Source organism: Spermophilus citellus (genome assembly GCF_964194105.1).
Source record: "Spermophilus citellus genome assembly, chromosome: 5".
NCBI classification, from domain to species: Eukaryota; Metazoa; Chordata; class Mammalia; order Rodentia; family Sciuridae; genus Spermophilus; species Spermophilus citellus.
This window is the reverse complement of record NC_138186.1, coordinates 174398394-174418089: the sequence shown is the minus strand read 5'-3', so window position 1 is coordinate 174418089 and position 19696 is coordinate 174398394. Positions and strand designations below refer to the sequence as shown.

General features: G+C 47.6%; 1 protein-coding gene across 1 annotated transcript in view; it reads left to right on the top strand.

Annotated features, from left to right (window-relative positions):
* The window catches only part of WDR27 (WD repeat domain 27), a 189775-nt gene that overhangs the window by 17430 nt on the left and 152649 nt on the right, over positions 1–19696 (top strand). Inside the window, exons 3-9 of the mRNA XM_081296596.1 lie at positions 274–415; positions 3077–3201; positions 5665–5778; positions 7302–7353; positions 10056–10126; positions 16584–16770; positions 17731–17851. Coding sequence (XP_081152722.1) covers positions 274–415; positions 3077–3201; positions 5665–5778; positions 7302–7353; positions 10056–10126; positions 16584–16770; positions 17731–17851 — 812 coding nt within the window. The remainder of the gene's footprint in view (positions 1–273; positions 416–3076; positions 3202–5664; positions 5779–7301; positions 7354–10055; positions 10127–16583; positions 16771–17730; positions 17852–19696) is intronic.

Genomic DNA, 19696 nt, shown 5'->3' with positions numbered 1-19696 from the left:
GGTCACCAGCCCCCAGCCCCCTGCCACCATTTCTTTGATGCTGTTTGGGCAACTTTGCCCTCCGTGTATTCAGTGACATGGTTAACTTGAGAATGATTCACTGTACATAAGCAGGAATTTTAATGAATGAATTCAAAATGAAAACATGAAATGAATATATTTGAAAAGCCCATCTATTTACTTTCTTAGGTTTGAAACAATGTTGTTTTGCTCTTTTGTTTTTTTAGGTGTTAATGTAATCTGTGTTATTTTGGTTTAAATTTTTTTTTTCAGCTTCTAATCCTACAAGGACACCTTCAGTCAATTACTGCTATGGCTTTTGGAAATAAAGAGAATCCACCTCTAATCTGTTCTGCATCACAGGATTATCTTATGATATGGAACCTGGATGAATGCAGAGAGAAGTCACTTAAAGGTAAATAGAAAACATATTTTAAAACATATTCAGAAGGAAAAATCATCCTTAAGCATACTTGCCTATCCTAGGAGCTCGGATCCTGGGGCTCTTCACTTGATGGCAGGCATGTAAACACACCTTGCCCCCAGACTGGCCCACTTGACACATAGTCTCCTGGTTGAAGGGCTCTTGAGCTTTCTTCTTTGCTTTCTTATTTTAAACACTGAATTTCATGACAATCTGAAGACATATGGTCAGGTGCAGGGTCACATGGGTGTCTCTGAGCTGGAGACAGGGTGAAGGGGCAGGGTGTGTCAACTGTGGTGGTGTTTACAGCTTAGAGTGTGAGACAGAACACCCCCATGGACAAGCAAGTGGTTGTGAATTGTGGGAGTGCATGTGTGGGTGGCAGAGAGAAGGTGGGCATGGAGCCTTTCGTGTTGTGTGGGCCTGAGGGTGTGGCACTGGAGCTGGAGATGGGGCTGGCATTGAGGCGGAGGGGTCTGGGCACACACAGCCTCTGTGCATGAGGCGCTGGCTGTTGGAGAACTGAGAAGGTCTTGTGAGATGCATGGCACTGTTAGGAGAACGTTGCCAGGTGAGTCTGACAAGTTAGGTGGGGACCACGTAGAGGAATTTGAGTTTGTAAGGCTACTCTAAAAAATGCAAAGTGCTCACTCAGTCAGCGGAGTAATAGGGTATATCCCACCTTCATTTAATCTGCACAGTGTAGTATTTCCAGTGTCTGTATGGCCGTGAGCAAGCTCAGACACATGCACTACATGTGTGCTCATGTAGGGGTGCAGAGGAGGAACCCCTGGTGGTGACTCATTCTAGAGATCCTTGTAGGTAGGCGGCCTTCCCAGGCAGAAGGAACTGTGCCTGTGAGCTTCTTTTGGGCTGCTCACTGGAGGCTCCCACAGACTTTCTCTCCCACCTGGTGTGCTCCCAGGACGGTGAGCAGAACTTCAGCCCTGAGGTGTAGCACTGGGTGAGCAGAGTCAGGTTGCAGGTGTCCACCTTGGTGTTCTGGAGCTTCAGTGGAGTGAGGACAGACTCTCCTGCAACTGGCACAGTGGTCCTCACTAGCTGAAGCCACTGATGTGGCTCCCGAGTCTTTCGAGGGAACTGGCATAGATGTGTTTGGTTCGTGGGTACGCTGGGCTGGAGAGCATAGTTCCCAGGACTTCCGAGTCCGATGCTGATTGGATTTGTGCTTGGACTTGGAGAACGGCAGGTACTGGCCTCTGGGTCTGGTTAGCTCAGACCTCTGAGCCTAGGGGCCACTTGCCTGCAACCTCCATGCCTGCTCCTCCTTCTCTAGCCCCAAATGGTGTAGTGCAGACTTCTCCTGTCTCGTCAAAGTCCCTGTCTCCACGATTGGAGCCACGCTGCTGGCTTTTTATAGTTTGTGTGCTGACGGCACCCTCTGCTCCCTGGCTGGGCCCCCTCTCTTGACTGGACATTTCCCCGATGTCTAAGAGGATGAAGGATGGCCAGCGTGGACCTGCCTTCCCACAGAACCTCTTCCTCTGCCTTCCCCTCTGGGGTCACCCAGACTCCCCCCTCTGGCATTCAGGTCAGAACCTTCAAGTGTCCTTCCTTCGGCCCCAGTTCCATTGTGTCATCAAGTTCTGTCTCCTTTACCTTCAAACCACAGCCGCCCTGGAAACTCCTGGCACCCCCACGGCTGCATCCAGACTTGCCCCCCAGGCTCTCGTCTGGATTTTTGCATCAGCCTCTCCCAGTCTCCCTCCTCCCTGCCCTCCCCAGGCCCACTCATCCCGTAGCCAGAACATTTTTAAAGTCAGTCTGCTTATGGGACCCCTCTGCACAGAGCCCTCCAGGGTCCCCTGCCTCCTGCAGAGCATGAGTCCAAAAGCTGCAACCCCACCCCCAGCTGGAGGAGCAGTGCAGACCAGTCCTGCCCCAGGGCCTCCCCTTGTGGCTCCATCTGCTTATGTGACCCCTCTGCACCGAGCCACTGCCCATTCTGCCTGTGTCTCTTTTGTCATGGGCCATTTCTGGCCACCACCTGGCACCCAGTTGCCTCTCCTGCTGGGTCCCTGTCGTAGCAGAGTTTTCCCTCTGGTCGTCTCCATGGCTGTTGTCTCTGGTTATTGGTGTTTTCTGTGTCTCCTTATTACCTGAGTGAGTTGTCCTGTAGGTGCTATCCCCAGTTTCTGGAAAGACGCTGGCATGGTGGGGTGCTTGTTAGGGAGCCCTTGAGTGAGTCCAGAGGGGTGACCTGGCCACAGCCACACTTGGAGTGACACACACGCATCCCTGTGGAGTGTCTTGGGTGCCTGCAGTGAGGGCAGGGGCCAGGGCAGGGGCCAGGACGGTTGCCAGGGAGTGCTTGCTCTGTGGCACAGGTGGGCCCTGGGCACAGCTCCACATGAAAAGGCGGGACTCCTGGGCTAGCTCCACTCCTCGTGCTTACCACAACCCCCTGGGCCCTGCCGGCCGGCTGGGGGATGTCCTTATGGTGGGACTCTACCACCAGAATAGGTCCTGAGCCCCGGACACTTTCAGTTATCTGGATACGTTGAAAGAACCAGAATCATCCCAAAGTGGTTGTGCTTCCCCTGGTGATGTCAGGGTAGAGAATGACACTGTCACCCTCCTGTGGTTTCCAAGCTGTGTGACTGCCGAACTGATGCCTGAAACTTTCTCCAGGGCTGGTTCCTCGAGGGACCGTCATGGGCACGCTTTTGGAAAAAGTGCTGTATTTAAGATTTAGTCCAGACGACCGTGTTGTTGCAGCATGTGCTGGCAGCAGAGTGTTGGTGTTGGATGTGGAGGTAAGATCTGGCTACTGTGGAACCCGGGAGGTGCAGGGCTGGTGGGGCCACTCAGGTGCTCAGACCCTGCTCCCCCCTTTTTAAAAAATTTTCTGCTCTTCCTTTTAAAGTAGTAGTTTTAGTTTGATGTATTTTTATAAAGATTTAATGAAAATACACCTTTAGCTTGAGATTGGAAAGCTGCTAGAATTAAAGAGCACTGTTGAGATAAACCATTAGAACTTCAGGGATGACTTGAGCATGTGCTTGTAAAACAATGAAAATACACCTTTAGCTTGAGATTGGAAAGCTGCTAGAATTAAAGAGCACTGTTGAGATAAACCATTAGAACTTCAGGGATGACTTGAGCATGTGCTTGTAAAACTTTGATGTCTTGAGCATGCTTCTACCCTGGGGATCTCTTCAGAGCCCTTGTGGTATAGAGTGCCACATCCACGTTCTTGCCAGAGCCTGTTTCCACAAAGGATCGGGGTGCTCACTTACCTCCTAGTTGGGCCTAGTTGAAGTGGCAGTAGCCTCCTCTAGGTTGGCAGTCTTAAACACAATGTTCGTCTGGAGCTGGCGCTTGACTCCTGGTAAGTACTGCTGAGTGGGCGTGGGAAGGGATGTGGGAGCGTGAAGGAGGGCACTTTGTTCCCTTTGGGTGCATATAGTGCTTGAGATGCAGATTGGGGCTTTCCCCAAGTCTGGCACCCCACCTTGCTATCTGTTTGCTGGATCTACACAGGTCATGGTGTGGGTTTGGTGCTATAGCTTTCCTTGACCAACCACCTTAAAAAACATAGAGGAGGAAGGTGTCAGGTATAAAATGGCAAATGTTTATCATGCCCAGTGTGTGCTGGCATTTGGGGACACAGAGAAGACATTTCTGTCTCCAGATGACTTTGGAGCTGATGTGAAACCGAGGCTCACATTAAGTGAAGTGAGCATCGTCACGTGGGTCGTAGACCTTGGAGGAGGTGTGTCATGTGTGTGGCAGAGGGCTCCAGGAGTTCCTGTCAGCAGTTGAGAAGCCCGTGTTTTGGCACTAAGGATGTAAAGTGCAAACATGTGGTTATTGATCAGCATTGGGTCATAAGAAGAATATCACTAACATGAAAGGATTGACATCTTATGCCAGGAAAAGCAAAACCAAAACGAATGGGAAGGTACTTAATATTGTTATCACCTGACTGAGGATCGAGTGCCCTGAGAGGGACAGTGGACAGTGCTGGCTGCGGTCCCAGCCGCACACCTGAAGCTCCCTGTGAATCAGAGCTGGCAGCAGTTGCTCCAGAAGCTCTCCAGCCCCTGCCAGCCTGGGGCTTCCTCAGCAGCAGGCAGGTGACCTGTGGGTCTTCACCAAGCAAGTGAATCTTAGTGGACAGGAGTGGACACTGCCAAGTGACTGAATCAGCCCTTGACCGGCTCAGGTGCTCTGAGCAGAGCATCAGCAAGGAAGCAGTTACCCATGACAGAGTTTGCTCTGAAAGTTACAAGGGAATATGAAGCGTTTAATTATGAAATACAATCATACGCTATTAGAGGACATGACTTATAGTACCTTTCAGGATATAATGTCATGTGTAGACAAGTGAACCTAGAGAGAACAGAGCGTGTGCTTCAGAACAGCTCCAGCTACCCTCACCCCTGTGCACGATCATCTCACCTGCTGTCCTTAACTGTCTGATGGCAATTGGCACAATGTGCTTGTCAAGGTTGTCTGTTGAATTATTGAGGAAAGTTTTTAGAGTTCATTGTCTGCACGTTAAGTCTCTCTCTATATGCATGTACACAAATATGTGTTCTGAATATCAGGGCTGTTTCTTCTGCCTAGATTGAGTGCCGTAAAGTTGGAGGAGAGTTCCCCACCCACAGGTGCTGGGACCCCAAGGGACACATGAGGGAGGTGGCTGTGGCTCTTGGGGCCCCTGGTGCTCTCTCCGCCTCTTTCTCAGGCCATCTCAGAGTGTGAGCTTTAGTGCTGGCCCCTGGGCTGCCGCTGGGCTGTGGGAGGAGTCTGTATGCTGTGTGACTCCCTGGACAGCAGAGGCTGGGAGAATAGAAGGCATCATGGGTGTGTCCAGGGAGAGAGGGAAGGGGGAAGAGGAGAAGGGACAGGGAGATGAGTCAGAGGAAGACACTGGAGCACCCCGGCACCCTCCCACAGGAGCCAGAGGCCTCTGGCAGCAGAAAGCAGCCCCAGGAGGGTGCAGTAGAGGTGCTGGGTGTGGGGCACCGGGCCTGGTGCTGGGCTGCCGTCTGCTGCTGTCCTGCTGATGTGCGCCAGCCTGAGCCCCCCAGGAACTCAGCCTTTGGGATCCTCACTTGCAGGCTTACACAGGACTAGTTCCACAGTTGGAAGAGTGGACACGTAAAGTAGAATTTATTTCAGCAGGGACTACTCTCTGTGGTATATTATGACTTCTTGATGATACTCATTCCAGAACATCCCTCCAGTAATCTTCTTCACAATTCTCCTAGAGTCCATCTGTGCTGGTGGAACTGGAGGGCCATCAGGGCCCAGTGACCGCTGCAGAATTTTGTCCCTGGCAGGGACAAATCCTCATTTCAGTGTCTGAAGACAGAAGCTTTAAGGTAGGGTGGGCCCTGGGCTGACTTCTGATATTGGACAAAGGCTCAAGCACATTGGTGCATTGTTGTTTGACGATCACTGTCCATGTGTGGCTTGTTGCTAGTGCGCTTATATAAGAAAGTAGAGAAATAGGAATTTCTCTACTTTTCATACAAAAAAGGAATCTGGCAGGGTTTGGGAGCTGGGTTGGGATTCCCAGCTGCTTGCTCCTTGGCCTGTTGCATTCCCACACAGGTGTGACTGGCTGCAGGAACTCTCCTCAGACCCTCGACCTTGAGAGCTAAAGGGTTAATTTATAATCCAGTGTTTCTGGTGACTGAGAGCAGAAGACCCAGTGTTCAGAACTGGGGTGTTCAATGAGAACTAATCCATGCTTAAAGGAAATGGAGGAAAAGGCGAGTTTGTCCCCCCAGGCCCAAGTCAGCTGACATTGTTGGGATTTTATTAACCAAGGGAGGACTTTATACACTGCCTTGGAAGGAAAATTGAGGGTCGCGACATCTATCAGAAAAATGACTCGTTAGGTGCCTGCCTGGGTCGTTTTGGAACACCTGTGTGGTGAAGCCGGGGTGGACCACCACAGGGCACTGCTCTCCCCGGCTCTGGTGCAGGTGTGGGGACAGACGTCCTGCTGCACCCCTGACCAGCTGCCGCTGGATGCTGCCCTACTCGAGCTCAGCCAAGGCCCCACCTGTCCTGTTCACCAGATTCAAAGAGAGCACTCAGAGGACGCACCCAGAGGACTCCTCTGAGGTGGCCATCGGGACGCAACAGAGGGCAGAGCTGTGCTTATGAGGTGGGGGAGCTGTGTGAGAGGCCCGTGCCCGCTGGGCCGGTGAACTTCCTTCACAACCAAGGTCACTCTCCAGATCTCTCCCAAGGACTGGGGATAAAGGAGTGGCCATCTCCCCTCTCCCGCTCTATCCTTCGCACTGCCCACTCCCCCAGGTGCTGGTTACTGTCTGACCCAGTGGACGCACTGTGTGGTGCTCAATCACATGTTCAGTGGACAGGGTGCCCATCAGATGCAGCCCTGCTGAGGGGCTCCTGCCTTCCATCTATGCCCCCCATAGGGAAGTTGGCTGCACACGCAGGCTTGTTTCCCACCTGTCCTGGGCTTGTGTCTTCAGTCCCCTCAGCCCGTGGGTTAGAGAGGATGGAAGTCCCCTCTCCCCATGGGTTAGAGACGATTGAAGTGGTGTCTTGGTTTTGACACCCTTTGGCAATTTACTTTGGATGAGTAAATTGCAGTGCCATCTAGATGGGAAGGTACCTGGTGACCTGGTAGAGCCTCTCTTGTATTTCCTGAAGACTATGGTGTACCCCGAGGTCCGTCTATCAGGGTGCAGAACAGAGAGACCTAACGGTTTGAATACACTTAGTTATAGTTCTATTTGCATATTTTCATTTCAATTTTTATAATTATTTACATAGATTAATTTGTAATTGGGTAGAATTTAGTTTGAGGTTTAGCAGTAATGGTAAGATTTTTACCTTTCCTGAAGAAATGTCTGTTTGTCCAAAGGTCTGGGACCACTGTATGGGAACATTAGTGTACAGCTCATCTGTTTTTGCAGGTAAGTTCAAGAGTCCTCTGGCTTTGCTGAGTAGGCTGTGAGGCATTCAGCTCCTGAGGTGGTGGACCTGAGTCCACCAGCCTTCTGAGTAGAGACCTGCTTTCTCCATCCACAGACTGAACAGACTCACTCACAGTTAATGTCCTTGAGGTTTTCAACACACACTTGAAACACACACTTGAAGTCTGAACTTCTCTGTTTAGAAAGGTGCACAGTCGTTGGCTCTCAGATTCAGTGCCTGATTGCAGGGAGTGTGAGCTCTCCACTGTCCTCTAGAGACAAGGCCTAGGATGTGAGGACTTCGTCAGGTATCACCTGCGTTGGCCCAGAGCGTGCTGAGGAAGGTTGGCCTGCTCCACCCCACTACTAGGATGGGAGCATCTGTACCGCTCATGAATTCAGGGTAATCGTGTCTTTTGGTGGCACATGAAACCGACACATGATTATTCCAACGAGGGCCTGAATGTTAGGCAATGTGAAATGTTTCTGGGGTCTGATCTCCTCACAGTATGGGAGGCTGTTGTGCGTGATGCCCTAGGATTACCTAGCCCACACCTGCGTCTCCCAGCCGCTCCTGGGCTGGAATCCTGGGGCTTGGTTTGACTCCTTGTGTGCGTGTCTGTCTCACTGGAGGAAGGAAAACGGGAGACTAGAATGGGCGAGCTCTTTCCCGGGTTGAGTAAATTGCAGTGCCATCTAGATGGGAAGGTACCTGGTGACCTGGTAGAGCCTCTCTTGTATTTCCCAAAGACTGTGGTGTACCCTGAGGTGTGTCTGGGTGCAGAACAGTGAGACCTAACGGTGTGAATAACTTACCAGTCTCAGGGGTAACACACATTTCTTGGAAGTGTGTTGGAATGATTGTCTCAAAATGAGTTATGTGGAGTCACTATTTGACTATCAAGAACACAGTTGTGGGACTGGGGATGCAGCTCAAGCGGTAGTGCACTCGCCTGGCATGCGTGGGGCACTGGGTTTGATCTTCAACATCACATAAAAACAAAAACAAACAAACAAAAAGAACACAGCTGTGCCCTTGACTATCGCCATCTATCCCCACTGGCCACCTGATGCTGGGTTCACAAAATCTGGCTATTCCAATAACTCAAGAAAACAACCAAGAAGGCAGCAACCACACAGAAGGACCTTTTCAATAATCCAGGGACAGCTCTGTGAAGTTAAGTTTCTGTGGAGAGAGAGAGAGCCATAGGAATTCTTCATTCTTATTTAGGGGACACACAGGGGGAGGTCCCACAGAACATCCCCAAAAGGGCAAAGGGGTAGGGTTACAAAGGAACAGAGGAGTGTAGCTCAGCCCCACCTGGTGAAGCCTGCTCCTGGAGCCACCCTCATCCCAGGTGGGTGAAGCCCAAGTTCTGTGGAATGCAGTAATTGTTCAGTGCCCCTGGGGCAGCAGGACTTAGAGGTGTCGCATCCAGGGCATTCCTGATTCTTGACCTCGGATGTCATAGCTTACTTAGGACATAGAGTGTTTTCTAATATCATTTATCTAGTTCTCCTAAATTATTGAAGGAAATGATTCTAGGCAACAATTTTTAAAGAAACCAGACATTCATTTAGTTGCTCTTTTTATCCCAAGTCACTTAGTTACTCCTGGCTGAGGGGGAATTGCTCTGCCCCGTGAGACCTGCTGATGAGCTCCTGGGCCTGCTCCCACCCACAGCTGTTGGGTGGTTGCAGCGGATGTGCTTTGGCACAGCAGGCTTTGTGCAGGCGGAAGGGAAGCAATACTTTGGTTCCGCCTGTAGCCAGCTAACTCATAGCCACCCCATGGTTTTAATTTGGGATTACTTCCCTGTCTTTCCTTATGCTTGTGTAGTTTTCAAGCTTTGTGTTCACTCACAGTTCTTACACCTTGGTGAGGAAGTTATTTCAGAAGAGCTGAGAGTGTCTGACAGGAATGCTGTCAGGGAGCCTCGGGTCCAGCATGATGGAGCCAGGCACTGGGGTGCTGACTATGTTAAACCAGATTTGTGGGACCCCCGTAGACCTCCAGAGCAAGGGGGATTGTAATCCAGGAGCTGAATCTGATGCAGTCACACTAGAGTCTTTATTACAAGCTCAAGCCTGGACTCACAACCGTTTCTGACGCAGTGGTCCTGAGGAATGAGTCTGGGCCCTTAGTTCAGTGAGGATTTATAGGTTTTGGGGGATACTCTATGCATCACAACATCACACAGCAAATCATTTCACATCGTGGGAAAATCAAACACAACTCTTAACGTTGATTAGCATATTCATTGGTGGGAACAAGTCGGGAAGGGTGATTGGTTCAAGTGGTGGATGTGTTTGAACTGATTGGTTTAGGCTGCGAGCGATTGCAAGAGTGTATTTGCTAAACTGCAGGGTTTCCTAATCATGTTATTAATCAATGTTATCAATCATGTTATCAATCAATCCTGACATTCCAGATATCTTCCTTGTCTCATGCTGATTGGTCGTTGCTGTGGGTCATTAGGTCAGAACTTAGGCCTCAAGCATTCTTTGGTCTTTCCAGGAACTTCATTGCTGAGTCAAGGACATCTCGCACTGCAGTCAGGGATATCTGGCTGTACAGACTTTTCCTGTTATTCACGGACAAATGACCAGCACAATAGCTAGGTGCCTAGGGACACTCTGTGGGTTTTCTAAGAACAAAGGTCACCTCAGTTTCTCAACTACATTTGTGCTCCTTCCCACAGCATATCCTCTCCTGAGTTTGTTCATCGATGAGGACAGTAAGCAGCTTCTCACAGGGTGTGCTGATGGCCAGGTGAGAGAACCCTGTAGTTAGAGCCCACTTTCAGATATTGCTGCAAGTGAACCTGTGCACAAAAGGTCTTTGCTTCCTTATTATTGTGAATTTTTTTGTGATTTGAAGAAACTGTTCACCCTCAGTCCTGGGATGGGGACTCTTTGTGTAAGTCAGCTCATGGTAGAGCAAAGGGGATTTTAGTCCATGCCTGGGCCCATGGGTCTGCAGAGAAGATGGATAAATCTTCGTGCTTTGGAAGCTCCACATGTGACTCTGGAGTACAACAGACAATGAGAAACACTCATATGACCATTAGCAACAGCATTATATGTTTTTTGGAAACTGAAGATATTTGTTTGGATATGAGGTGTCTCCTGAAAGCTTATGCTTGAGGCAAAACAAGATTGCTCAATCTAATAATTGAAATTATTAGATTGTGAGAGCTAATTGGTAGATTAATTTATTTGATGGATTAGTCATTTGAATGGACTAATGGGTAACTGTGGGCAGATAGGGTGTGACAAGAGAAAGTAGATGCCGTGCCCTGGTTAATTCTGCTATTACTGGTTCCTTGCACTCAAGCTCTCTCTGCTTTCTGGCTGTAGAAAATGGAGCAGCTCTCCTCTGCCAGGTCCTTCTGCCATGATGCTCTTCCCGCTTAGGTCCAGAGCTTATGGAATTGACGGACCATGGACTGAACCTCTGAAACCATGAGCTGAAATAAACTTTTCCTCCTCTAAGTTGTTTTTGTCAGGTATTTTGGTCACAGTGACAAAGAGTTGATAATGCAGAAATTGGTACTGGGAGTGAGGTTGTTGCTGTGATGTAGTTCAGAGGCATTAGGAACTGGTTTGTGGGAAGAGTTTGGAAAAGTTTGGAGATGCAGATTGGATAAACCTTAGAATGTTTAAGCAGAGCTTAATGGTCATTTCTTGTGGAAGCTCAGAAGACTAGAATGCCAATAGGACTGCGAACAGTAAAGATTGTGCTCCTGGGGTTCCAGAAGGGGAGGAGGACTCTATTGGAAATAGGACTGGAGGTCATTTATGACATTTCCCCCATGTCCTGAGACTTTCTTTCTTTTTTTTTATTGGTTGTTCACAACATTACAAAGCTCTGGTCTATTTTTGAGAAGGATCCATGTGCTGCTGAGAAAAAAGTATATCCATTTGATGATGGTTGATATATTCTATATATGTCAGTTAAGTCTAGGTTATTGATTGTGGTATTGAGTTCTATAGTTTCTTTATTCAACTTTTGTTTGGAGGATCTGTCCAATGGTGAGAGAGGTGTGTTGAAGTCACCCATAATTATTGTGTTGTGGTCTATTTGATTCTTGAACTTGAGGAGAATTTGTTTTATGAATGTCGCAGCACCATTATTTGGTGCATAAATATTGATAATTGTTATGTCTTGTTGGTGAATGGTTCCTTTTAACAGTATATAATGTCCTTCCTTATCCCTTTTGATTAACTTAGTCCTGATGTCGATTTTATTCGATATGAGGATGGCCACCCCTGCTTGCTTACGAGGACCGTGTGCGTGGTATACTTTTTCCCATCCTTTCACCTTCAGCCTGTGTATGTCTTTTCCAATCAGATGTGTCTCCTGGAGGCAGCATATTGTTGGATTTGTTTTTTTAATCCATGATACCAGCCTATGTCGCTTTATTGGAGAGTTTAAGCCATTAACATTCAGAGTTACTATTGATATATGGTTTGTACTTCCATCCATGTTTGATTGTTTATCCTTTTTTAAAAAAATTTAGTTTGTTTCTCCATGATTATCTTTCCCCTCGCCCTCTGTCTTTACTGAGGCACTTCCCACTGATGGTTTTGTTTATTGTTTTTCATTTCTTCCTCGTGTAGTGTTTTGCTCAAAATGCTTTGCAATGCTGGTTTTCTGGCTGCAAATTCTTTTAACTTTTGTTTATCATGAAAGATTTTTATTTCGTTGTCATACCTGAAGCTTAATTTTGCTGGATACAGAATTCTTGGTTGGCATCCATTGTCTTTCAGTGTTTGAAATACATTGTTCCATGACCTTCTTGCTTTCAGTGTCTGTGATGAAAAATCCGTTGTTAACCTTATTGGTTTACCCCTGAATGTAATCTGTCTCCTTTCTCTTGTAGCTTTTAATATTTTCTCTTTGTTCTGTATATTGGATATCTTCATAACAATGTGTCTTGGCGTTGGTCTACTGTGATTTTGTGTGCTCGGTGTCCTGTATGCATCTTCAATTTGTATATCTGTTTCCTTTTTTATTTCTGGAAAGTTTTCTGTAATTATTTCATTCAGCAGGTTACTCATTCCCTTGGTTTGAATCTCTGTACCTTCTTCTATCCCGATGACTCGTAAGTTTGGTTTTTTTATGTTATCCCATAACTCTTGGATGTTTTTCTCGTGATTTTTTACCAGCCTTTCTGAGTTGGCAAGACTCTTTTCAAGATGATATATTTTGTCTTCATTATCTGACATTCTGGCTTCTACTTGCTCCACTCTGTTAGTGATACTCTCAATTGAGTTTTTAATTTGGTTTATCGTTTCCTTCATTTCTAGAATTATTGTTTGATTATTTTTTATAATCTCTATCTCCTGATAAAGATGCTTAACTTCTTCTTTTATCTGTTTATGTAATTCATTCTCAATGTGTTCCTTCGCTGCTTGAATTTGCTGTCTTGTATTCTCTTTAAGGTTCCATTCCATCTGTCTAAGGTGTTCCTTGAGTTCTTTATATGACCTTTTTTCTGATGACTCTAGGTCCTCCTGAATATTTAGGCTGTCCTGCATTGTTTGTACTCCTTTTCTTCCTTGCTTTTTGAAGCTGCTCATGTTACTTCTTGTTCTGTTTGACTGCTGAGTTACTGTTTACTCCTATAAATTTATTTGATGCTTGGGAGGAAAGGTATTAGAAGGGAGGGGAAGAAGTCACTAAAGAGAATGAGAGTAAGCAGGTAGAATTCAAGGAAGGGTGGATAAGAGAAATGAAAAGACAAAAGAAGAAAAAAATAGGAAATAAAAAAAGAAAAAAAATTAAAAAATAATAATAATAAAAAAAAATTAAAATTAAAATTAGAAGAAAAAAAATTAAAAAAAATTGTAAAAAAATTAAAAAAACAACAAGAAAGAAAAATGAAAATGAAAGAAAAACCCAAATCAAAAAAAAAAAAAAGAAAAAAAGAAAAAAAAAAACTAATGAATGCAGTCTTAGAGTTTGATTAACTTCTCTTCCAGTAGGTGGCGCTGTGCCCACCAGGTCAAGTTTCTCCTGTCAATACGCGGGAACCAATCACTGTGCAGCAGCTCCTCCCAGACTGGGCGAGTCTCCAATCCTGAGTGTCTAGGGCCTCCTCTTGTGTCTAGTCACTTCCCACTTTTCCTCTAGCCAGGCCCCTCTCATGGGTGCCGCTCATCACAATACTGGCTACACGCCAGGTCTGCTGCTCCCAGGAGCCCTGTTTCCATGAACGACTGGGCACACTCTTCCAGTTTGCCATTCCCTCAGACCCTAAGTTTGTAGAGCTTGGGGCTGAGAATCCTCAGCGAATTTTACTTGCCCTCCGGTAGCCACTCCCCCGGTAGCTGGTGCAAGAGACCTCAGCAGTCAGCCCTGGTGGGAGCGGTAGTTCCACGCCGCGGGTCCTGCGCCACCTCTGATTCCCTCAGGCTGGTTGTCGCACTCACGGGATAGCTGGGAGGGGCCCTTACGGGAGAGCTGAGAGGGGCCCTTAAGTTTTCCCCAGTGTGTGGAGAGGGAAGGCTAGGGGATTACACACCTGTAGCCGCAGGTTTCAATGAAGTTATCTCCTCCACCGCAGTCTGATGACGTCAGTTCTCTGCCATAGTGGTGTCTCTTGCAAATGGCGACAGTTCGTTTCCCTTTGCCGGGCGACCAATGCAACGGGTGGGTCCTTACTGTCTCTCCCAAGCCCTGTTTCAAACCTGTGGCCACTACTTATGAAGGCTTGGTAGGCATTTACCTCCGTAGGATGAGAAGGGCTGACCAGTTGTTTCAGCCGGATGGATTACTGCTGAGTCACAGCTGTTTGTCTGCGGGAAGCAGGCGAACGGGAGCTTGAATTCAGCCGATCTGGGCTCAGTGTGTGTTCTGAGAGGCCCAGACTGTTCGCCCCAGATCCACGTCAGCTCAGCATTGCCTAGTGATCCTGAGCAAACAGATTTAGGTTGTTTACGACTCCCTATGCCCGCACAGCTGAAGAGGTCAGAGACTTGATCTCTCCGCGCCCGCCGCCATGTTCTCTTTTTGCTGAGACTTTCTTTGAGGCTAAATTTAATGATAAATTAGTGATGGACTAATGGATTAATTAGTATGGTAGAGGAAATTTCACATCAGCACAGCATTCAGGTGGTGGTATGGATATTGCTGGCAGTTTAATTAAGTTTGCTATGAGAATCAGGAGTAGAAAGTGGAGTGGAATGATTGAAAAAATTTAAAACTTGGCCAGAAAAGTGCATGTAAAACTTGGGTGAAGGAAGTTATGGTTGTTGAAGAGATTAAAGCTGCTAAAGAGATGCTAAGTACTTTACACAATAGGAAAGACGATAGGAAACACAGTTTGAAGGTCTCAAAGGAATTGGCAAGATTACACCTATCTCAGAATCAAAGGTGTAAACATAAAAATCCCTTTGAGAAGAGACCATGGGAATCCTGCTTATATAGGGGCACCTAAGTAGTTGTTCAGCTCTGTTCAGTCCTTCATGCACTCAGAAGCCACTGCAGCTGTGGTCCCAGGAGCCCGGCTGCTGCTTCAGATATCAGCAGACCTTGGTATCATCCAGGTGATGCTCATTCTGCAGGAATTCAGGACACTCAAGTGTGGGGTCTTGGAGACTTCAGAGGAAACCCATATTCAGTACTTGGTGAAGTAAACCTAAAATGCTCGTATAAAAACTTTTGGAAACAGTTTATTATTGTATTAGTCAGCCTTTGGTTGCTGTGTCAAAAAGACCTGACACAAACACTTAGAGGAGGAAAGTTTATTTTGGCTCATGGTTTGGGAGGCCAGGCAATATATAGCAGGGTCAGAGTTCCAATGGGCTACCCCCAAAGTGCTGTGTTATGTGAGCAGGAAGCCGCAGCTGCCGTGAAGACACCTGAGACTAAGAGATGCTATTAATATGGAATGTCTACTGAGCAAAGTTGCAGACACCAAGCCAAGAAAGGCAAGAGAGGCCATGTGGGCTGCAATCAGCAAGGGCCTAGGGCCGAGCTATGCAAGCCCTCTGGAGAGAACATCAGGATGTCACATGTCCCGGATGCTAGCTGTGGGACTTAGACCTTGTTTGTTCTTGCTTTTGTCCCACTCATTATTTCTATTCACCTCTTTTTCCATGTGGAATGGAAATGTTTATTCTGTGCCTCATATATTGGCTAGATATAATTTGCGTTTGATCTTTGCAGGAACTCATGCTGAGTTTGCCTTGAGTCTCAGATAAGACTTGGGATTCAGACTTTTGGGCAATGCTGGAACTTTGAAGACTATGGAGTCTCTTGAAAATGAACTGAATATATTTTTCATTGTAAGAGGAGCATGAGATTTTGGATACCAGAGGCAGAATATTATGGTTTGGATACTACATGTTTCCCAAACTTCATGTGTGAGACAATGCAGGAATGTTCAAAGGTGAAAAGATTAGATTCTGAGAAATGTGATCTCATCAGTGGATTGATCTTTTTGACAGGTTAATCATTTGAATGGAGGTGGGGCTGAAGGAAGTAGATCCCTGGTGGCTTGCCCTTAGGAATTATGTTACCCCTGGTCTTTGCCCAAGCTCTCTCTGCTTCCTGACTGTCTTTACCAGGTCCTTCCACCAGTTGCTGTTTCTCACCTGTCGGTCAGAGCTATGAGTAGGCTGACCATGGACTGAACCTGTGAAACCACAAGCCAAAATAGACTTTTCCTTCTCCAAGTTGTTCTTGTCATGTCCTTTGGTCACAGCAACCAAAAGCTGACTAATATAATACTTAATCTGTTTCAAAAAAGTTTTTATGTGAGCATTTTAGGTTTATTTCACAAAACATGGGTAAAGTAGTTGTTGATACGATATGAGAAAGATATGCTTTTGGAAGCTAATAGAGTTTAATGTTTTTTATTTCTTTTTTTGTGGGGGGTTATGAATTCATTTTCTTTTTGACAAAGTTGACTGCTGTTAACCAGGTCTCATTGCCAGTGGTGTGGTCAGGATGCTCATGGCTTTGAGGCCATGCTGTGGCCTGGAGGGGAGACTGGGTATAGGCCATGGGGACCTCCTAGGTGGACACATACAGCTGAGGTGGTTCTGACCTGACCTCAGTGTTTGGGACTGACTGCCCATCACAAGCAGGTACACTGAGACTGGCGTCCATGGGGGAAGGGACCTGGGAGTGCCCCTGGGGACCAGAGGACATTCAGTTGCATCACTGAGGGAAGATGAAGGGCACAACTTCTTTGCTCTTGACCCACTTTCCTCTTTAGGTGTTCACTCTTTTCGTAAGCACCAGTGTGGAGAGAGACGCCTGTCTACCTGTTTTGCTTTCTCAGCTTTGGGTCTTCAGTTTGATGGAAAGGCACCATTACCGTTGTGTGGCCCGTGTTGACCTAAGGAAGAAAAAGAAGGCTTTCTTCATCCGAAGGGTGGAGTCTGGGGTGTGCAGCCCGCCAGGTGTGTGTGCTCCTGGGTCTCCTGCTTTCCGTGTCGGACAGGGTAGGGGGTGTCAAGGAAAGGTCCGTCATTTAGGAGAAGCCTTCCTTGTCTTTGGAAGACACCTCAGCCCTGGGAGGTCCTGTGAGACAGAGTGGGGGCTGCTCTGCGCCAACAATGGTGCAATTGTGGGGGGGGTTGCGGGGGAATTGAACAGAGGGACATAAGCCACAGAGTTGATTGCGGCAGTGGGGACCAGTGGGCACAGGCCTTTGAGGATTCAGAATGGTGATCTGAGCAGAGTGTGGTGTTCCCCTGCCCCCAGTGTCACATGCACCTTCACCTCCACCTCACCCTCCTGCCACCCGCAGGCCTTCTCTGGTCCTGCCATGCTGAGCTCCTCCCACCCTGTCCCCAGAGCACTGTCCCTCCGCCACGCATTACACACAGAGCAGGTGCTCTGCTGGGAGCCCGGTGTCCCTGTGTGGTCAAGCTCTCATTTCCACAGACCTGCTGTCTGTGCAGGGATTCTTGTCGCTATTCTTCTTTTCCTCTGAGATTTTTGTAGGTGGCTGTAAACTGTTTCTTTATGTATCAGGTCAGAAATTACCTTTCCAATAAAAGTACTTTTTTAAACCTTGCCTTCATTATTTGTCTTATAAATAATGCACTCTTATTCTAGAGGTAAATCCTAAGATTGTCTTGGGAAATGTGAAATTAGCTTCTATGTCGACCATCTCTTCTTCTCCACTCCTTTTTTTTTTTGGTTCTGTGTTTGAAATTTCATGGTTCACAGACTTCAGGATGGAAGATACAATGTTTCTGTTTGATTTTTTTTAATGATACTTAGAATGATCTCTCTGATTCTTGATTTGAGGTATTCTAGCAACTCATACCTGTGGCAACCTCCCACTAAGTCAGTTGTCTGCCTTTCAACTTGGTCGAAGCCTGATTTCAGATTGTCCGTGATTCTGTTCCTAGAGGAGAGTCAGCGCCCCTGTGAGAAGATGCTGGACCAAGGAGAAGAGGCTGAAGCAGCCCTCCCCGTCCTGATGCTGGCAAGCGGCTACCTCCCACGCCTTCTAGATGCTGGATGTGGAGTGTATGTATGGCAAGCTGGGCCAAAATCATGAAGAGAAACCTTTATATCCCTCAGGTGAACAGGGCAGGGTGCTGCACACGGCAATTCCAACTATGCAGGAAGCTGAGGCAGGAGGATTGCAAGTTTGAATCCAGGCTGGCAACTTAGTGAGACTCCATCTCACAGTAAAAGAAGAAAAAAGAAAGGGTCTGGGGTGTGGCTGGCCAGTAGAGCACTGGCCTAGCCTGTGCACAACCTTGGGTTCCATCCCAGCACCTCCCACACACAAATTCCTTAATTGCGTGTTATGTTTAGTTTTGAAGAATGAATAGAACAAAGCCAAATCACTTTTGCCTCTGATTGGGTGCAAGCTCTCTTAGAATTGCATATTTCATTTCTAGGAACTGGTAAATTTGGTTTGATTTAAGCCTCTTGAATAAAAGAAATTAGATGGTTTCAATTCTGCTCACCAAGATCTAGGCAAATCTTTACCTCTGTAAGAGCACTTTTCCTTAGAATGAGGCATGGTAATTGTAGTGAGCCGTTTCTGCGAACTGCGGTCGCCATTACAAGATGGCGCTGGCTCGACTGTGGTTTGTGACAAACAACTCCTTAATTGGGAGAGTTGGTGCGTGGTTTTCTAACACCCTATGAGAAAGCTCCACGTGGCAGCTTCGCATTGGGGCTTGAGATGCTTTATTAAGGCTGGTAGGAGCATTCGGGAAGAGGAAGATGAAGAAAAAGAAGATGAAGAAGAGAGTAGAGTGTAAGAGATCTCGAGAACCAGAATAAACGACTGGAAGAAGATTCCCGGTGTTGCGTCTTCCTTGCGGGCAAGGGGGACGCGACAAATGGTGCCGAGACCCGGGAAAATCAGAACTTTCAGTCGTCAGGAGTGGTGCACCAATCGTCCCGTGAGTGGACCCCTCGTCCCTGAGCGGACCCCTCGTCCCGTGAGCGGACCCCTCGTCCCTGAGCGGACCCCTCGTCCCTGAGTGGACCCCTCGTCCGTGAGCGGACCCCTCGTCCCTGAGCGGACCCCTCGTCCCTGAGCGGACCCCTCGTCCCTGAGCGGACCCCTCGTCCCTGAGCGGACCCCTCGTCCCCGAGAGCGGGACCCCGTAGGCCTCATATTTTATTGCAGCTGCTATGTGTACTTTCACTTTTGTTTTCTGTGTTCTTTTTTTGTCGTCTGTGTCTTTCGTTTTCTGTGTTCCTTCTGTTGCTGTGCCATGGGTGCCGCAGCAGCAGATTAATTATGACCCTGGGATCTATGCCCAGGGACGCCCACTGCAGCCGGGAAAAGGGAACAGGAGCCCGCCCCGGCCCGGAAGCCGGAGTGTGCGGGGATGGTCCAGAAACAGAGCAGGCTGCTGCCGCAGTAAGAGCTTGGCCAGGCGGGGAAAAATGCAAACAAAATCAGGCAAGGTGCGGTCGGCTAGGAAATCTTGGGGAACTTTTGCCCTGAGGGTGAGCGACGGACTCCGTGTTGCTTGCATCACCATGGTAACCATGGGCTGCCTGGCGGAAGAGCGGCTTCCTGGTCCCACCTCCCACACTCTTGGGGGCTACCGATTGGTTCTTCCACAGTCACTCAGACAGGACTTCTAGTCCCGCCTTCCAGCCACTAACCTGTACTGCTGCGTTTCAGATTTCTACCGGAGCTACTCAGAAACTGTATTTTTAAAAAATGCCTACCTGTAAATGCTAACGGAAGACTGTTTAAACTCATAAGATGATAAATTGAAGACCCTGGCGGAGTCTGTGCGCACTTATGGAGTGGATGCCGCCTTCACACTAACTCAGGTGGAAAGCATTTTTAATCAATCTCAAGTTAATCTCACAGGAGTTTCTTGTTTTGGCTTC